The 4,342-nt window shown below is 36.4% G+C and overlaps 1 protein-coding gene across 3 annotated transcripts in view; it reads right to left on the bottom strand.

Moving 5' to 3' along the window:
• Positions 1-1,512: 1,512 nt before the first annotated feature.
• LOC141379121 (THAP domain-containing protein 6-like) overlaps positions 1,513-4,342 on the bottom strand; it is a 6,452-nt gene continuing 3,622 nt past the window's right edge. For 2 of the 3 annotated variants that reach the window (XM_073931789.1, XM_068215292.2), the window contains one exon: positions 1,513-2,073. In XM_073931789.1, coding sequence (XP_073787890.1) covers positions 1,846-2,073 — 228 coding nt within the window. In that variant the 3' untranslated portion in view covers positions 1,513-1,845. Of the gene's footprint in view, positions 2,074-2,761; positions 2,850-4,342 lie in introns of all 3 variants that reach the window. The other variant, XM_073931788.1, reaches the window with a different exon arrangement.

The following is a 4,342-nucleotide window of genomic DNA, read 5'->3' as shown; positions in this document are numbered from 1 at the left end:
CATGGTTGTTGTCGGTGAGTGATGAACGGGGATTAAAGGGATAGTTTAGCCAAAAATGAAAATTCCATCATTTATTCACACACTGGTTTCCAACACTATTAAATATTCTTTAATTCGCAAGGAAGATGCACTGAATATTTTTGAGAGAGAAAAAGACATTCATTTCCAATTTAAATATTTTTGATGTTAATAGCTGTTTCCCCCAACATTCTTCAGACTATCTTGTTTTGTGTTGAGAGGACGAAGGAAAATTTAACCACTTGAGTGTGTGTAAATGAGGAACGTTTTATATTTGGGGGAACTATTCCTTTAACACAACAAAAAACATGCCACTTCCATGGAGAAATGTATTTAAGAGAGTTAATATTGCTTTAAATATTCCTAATTTCCTATTTACTTTCAGTTTCCTTTCATAAATATGGATTTGCAATAACCTGAATGAAGTGCAGATACAAAGTAAAATTCAGTGGTAAAATACAGAACAAAACGAGAAAGATATTTGTTGACCACCTTGGATGTTGGTTGAACAATTCTATCATCATTTATTCACACTCTTGTTTCCAACACTATTAAATATTCTTTAATCCATAAGGAATATATACTGAAGAATGCTTGAGAGAGAAAACGCCATTGATTTCCATATGAACAAAAAAAAAATAAAATTACAATGGAGGTCAATAGCCATTTCCCCAACATTCTTCACAAAATCTTGTTTTGTGTTTGGTGGAAGAAAGGAATTGAACTACTTGAGTGTGAGTAAATGAGGACGTTCTTATTTGGGAGAATTTGTCCTTTAACAGGACAATAAACATGCCACTTCCACAGAGAAATGTGATTTAGGATAACTATTATTTCTTTAAATATTCCTCATTTCCTATATACTTTCAGTTTCCTTTTATAAATATGTATTTGTGATAACCTGCATGAAGTGCAGAAACAGTAAATTTGCGGTGGTAAAATACAGAACAAAAAGAGCGATTAATATTTCTTGACAACCTAGGAGTTTGGTTGGACAAGTCTTTGTCTGCAAGCTTGAACTTCTTAAAAGTTGGTTTTGTATATAGTGAAATGTTGCTAACATGTTTTAGCATAGCTTTAGCATTTTTTTGTAGTTTTTTTTACCACTTTTCTAACATGAAGGGTGTAAAGTCTTGCCTTTCTAAAACATTCCATAAAACTAGTTTCTCTTAAAATATAATGTGTAGCGTATATATTAGTCCAGTGTTTCTCAACCATGTCCTTGAAGGAGCACCAGCACTGCATGTTTTGGATGTCTTTTTTGTCTGCCACGCCCATTACAGATGAGATGATGATTGAGATGATGATGTAAATCAGGTGTGTTTGGTTAAGGAGACATGAAAATGTGAAAGCTGGTGCTTCTCCAGGAACGTGGTTGAGAAACACCGCATTAGTCAATTGTTGTTTTGTTACACAAGTTTCTGCCATTTTTCATAATTTAAAAAAAAAATCTACTGAAATATTACAAAACAAAATTCATTTCAAAACCATAAAGACATTGAATGATTTATTATCTAAATATTTGCTCATAAGTTATTTCTCTTTACACACAATAATTATAAAAATACAGGAATAGCTTCATTTCACAAACAAACAAATCAATCTGCATACATTTTGAGTTGATGAGTCTTTTCCTTCAAAAATCACATCATATAAATATCAAATGCAGGACTCCAATCTACAGAAGTGTACAATGAACTTGAGCTGTCAAATACTAGAATAGAAATCCTGCATAGTATCTGATCTTTCATTTAAGTTCAGAACTTCAAACTCATTCCCTGTAAGAATTCCAACAAAAGGATAGTGTAAACAGAAGATACCCAAAATTCAACCTTTCATTTTCCTCAAGTAGATTCTGAGCTTGCGTTTCAGTTCTTTGTTCATGAGGTTCTTTCCCCCCAGATCCTTCAGCACAGCCAGCACCATGTTCTTTACTCTCTGTTCTCGTTTCTTCATGTTCCTCATGTGTCTCTCCAGAATCTCCACTCTAGCCAAGGCTTCCACGAGTTTGGTCTTTAGTCCTGGCAGATCTGCAGGTAATGCATATGAGTGATCCTATAAAGAAAGATGGATGACAGTGTTAGCTTTGACCATTTGAAACACACATTTAAGGTATTTTAGATGAAATTGAAGAGCTCCCTCATCTTCCACACATACAGCAGGTGTACCCAAATCTGTTCCTGGAGATCTACCTTCCTGCAGAGTTTAGCTGCTACCTTGATCAAACACATCTTTGTTTAATTATCAAGTGCTCCTTCAGATCCCACTAAGGCCCTGTCTACACGAACATGGGTATTTACAAAACAGCACTTTTGCTGTTTGTCCACACGAAAACTGAGAATCGGTTAAGTGAAACTGAAACTTTCTGAAAAGCTTTGACAAGGGTGCAGATTTTCCAAAGCTCTGGGTACATGGTGACACAACAACTGGAGAGTTCATCACATGACGTCAGCATGTGCGCTGCTTTTTCCTTTCTGATTAGCCAACACGGTTTGGTTCCTCATGTTCACAGCAAACGTATCATGTATTCTGCATTGTTCACACTGAGACAGTAATCCGACTCTGTTCTTACGTTTGCATTGACTTTTATGCAATTTACACACGAAAATTTCCCATTTGGTGTGAACTGAGCATAAGTGTCATTATCTCCACTTGTTGGTTCAGTGTGCCCTTAACATGCATCACAGTACTTTTTTTGCATTTTCGTGTGGATGGAAGTTTTTAAAAAAAAAACAATACTTACCTTAGTTGTGGTTTATTTGCAGCTGAACTCTGCAGGAAGTTTGATCTCCAGGAACAGGGTTGAGCACGCCTGATATACAGCAATGGTCCTGAAATGCTCAAAGTCCAGACAAAGGAACTGAAAACAGTAGCCCCTTTCACACATACAGACCTTTCCGGAAAATTGCCGGAAAGGTTGTATGTGTGAACAGGTCCTTTTTGAAAATACCGGTAAATTCGTTCTGGCTATTTTCCGGAAAGAGAAGTTGTAACATTACCGGCAATTTGCCGGAATGCTGCGCTATGTGAATGCAGAAGGAAGATTCCCGTAATAAGCGTGTGCACGTCTAGAACGTGCTGACGTGAGACGTCTGCTTTAGCCAATCACAACAGTCAGACGCATTTACGTCTGCGCGGTTTGTGAGGATAAAAGCCTTTGAATACTTTTCCAGACACATTTAGCTGCTAGAAGTTAGTCAGATCCCGTTTATATGTTCTTCTTAATGCCACCTGTGTAAATAATCATCGATGAGATGCTTATGATAAGCCGTTGTTTGTTTACCTTCAAGCTTTGCGTGTGCCTGTGAAACAGCCTGTGAGCGCCTGCACACGCACATATTATGAACATCTCGACATGCGAAAGTGATCCTGCGAAAGTTGTTCACAATATTGATCATCCACAGAGTTTGTAATTTAGTCAAATGTTTACAAATACAAGCGCAGCCGTTTAAAGCTCATTTGTGGTGAATGATGGTAGAATTTACCGGTATTTTGGAATGGATGTGTGAATGCTCTTTTCCGGAAAATTTCCGTAACGTCCTCGCCTGTGTGAACAGCGCTTTTTTCAATATACCGGTAAAGTCGTTCCGGAAATTTTCCGGATATTTACCGGTATCACTGTGTGAAAGGGGCTAGTGACTATGTTTACATGGACATCAGTAATCAAATTATTTGGCTTAATCTGAATAAGACGATAATATTATTAAGGTGTTTACATGAGTTGCTTTTTGAATGTTCCTTTCATGATCCTGTTTTAGATGTTATAGCACATAATTCGATTAACATCATTGCGTCACCATAATATCCATATTTCCTCCAGAGTTTCATGTAATTTCAGGGTTTTGTTTTTTTTATTTGTCGACTTTAACTGCAGTTTGGCACTTTCACTTTCATTCAGGAACATTTCATATACCCACTGTGACAAACAAGATATTGGATGCGAGTATGAACTGCTGGAAGAGTGTTATTTTAATGGAGTTTGACACCACATGCCGAATGGGCAAAAAAATAAATGCATTTCGCGATGCAGGTGTCTTTGGTCCTTCTCTGACTTGGTAGGTGCAGAGAATTGTGTCAAATAGATTATATTGAAAGCTATAATATATTTATTATAAAAAGTTATATACTATATTTTCATAGTGTGTATATGGACTATCCTGTCGCAAAATGTGTGAAAATCCTACATGACGATGACGGTAATAGTTTGATTGCGGTGTTTACATGTCGTACTGCACTTCAATAAATTAGACTAAAATCAACATACACTTGTCTTAATTTGATTTCTGTTTAGTTCGATTATGACCTTAATCGGATTAAATTAGTA

This window comes from Danio rerio, chromosome 19 (genome assembly GCF_049306965.1).
Source record: "Danio rerio strain Tuebingen ecotype United States chromosome 19, GRCz12tu, whole genome shotgun sequence".
Classification (NCBI taxonomy): Eukaryota; Metazoa; Chordata; class Actinopteri; order Cypriniformes; family Danionidae; genus Danio; species Danio rerio.
Note: the sequence above shows the minus strand (reverse complement) of the source record. Positions and strands in the feature narration are given on the sequence as shown.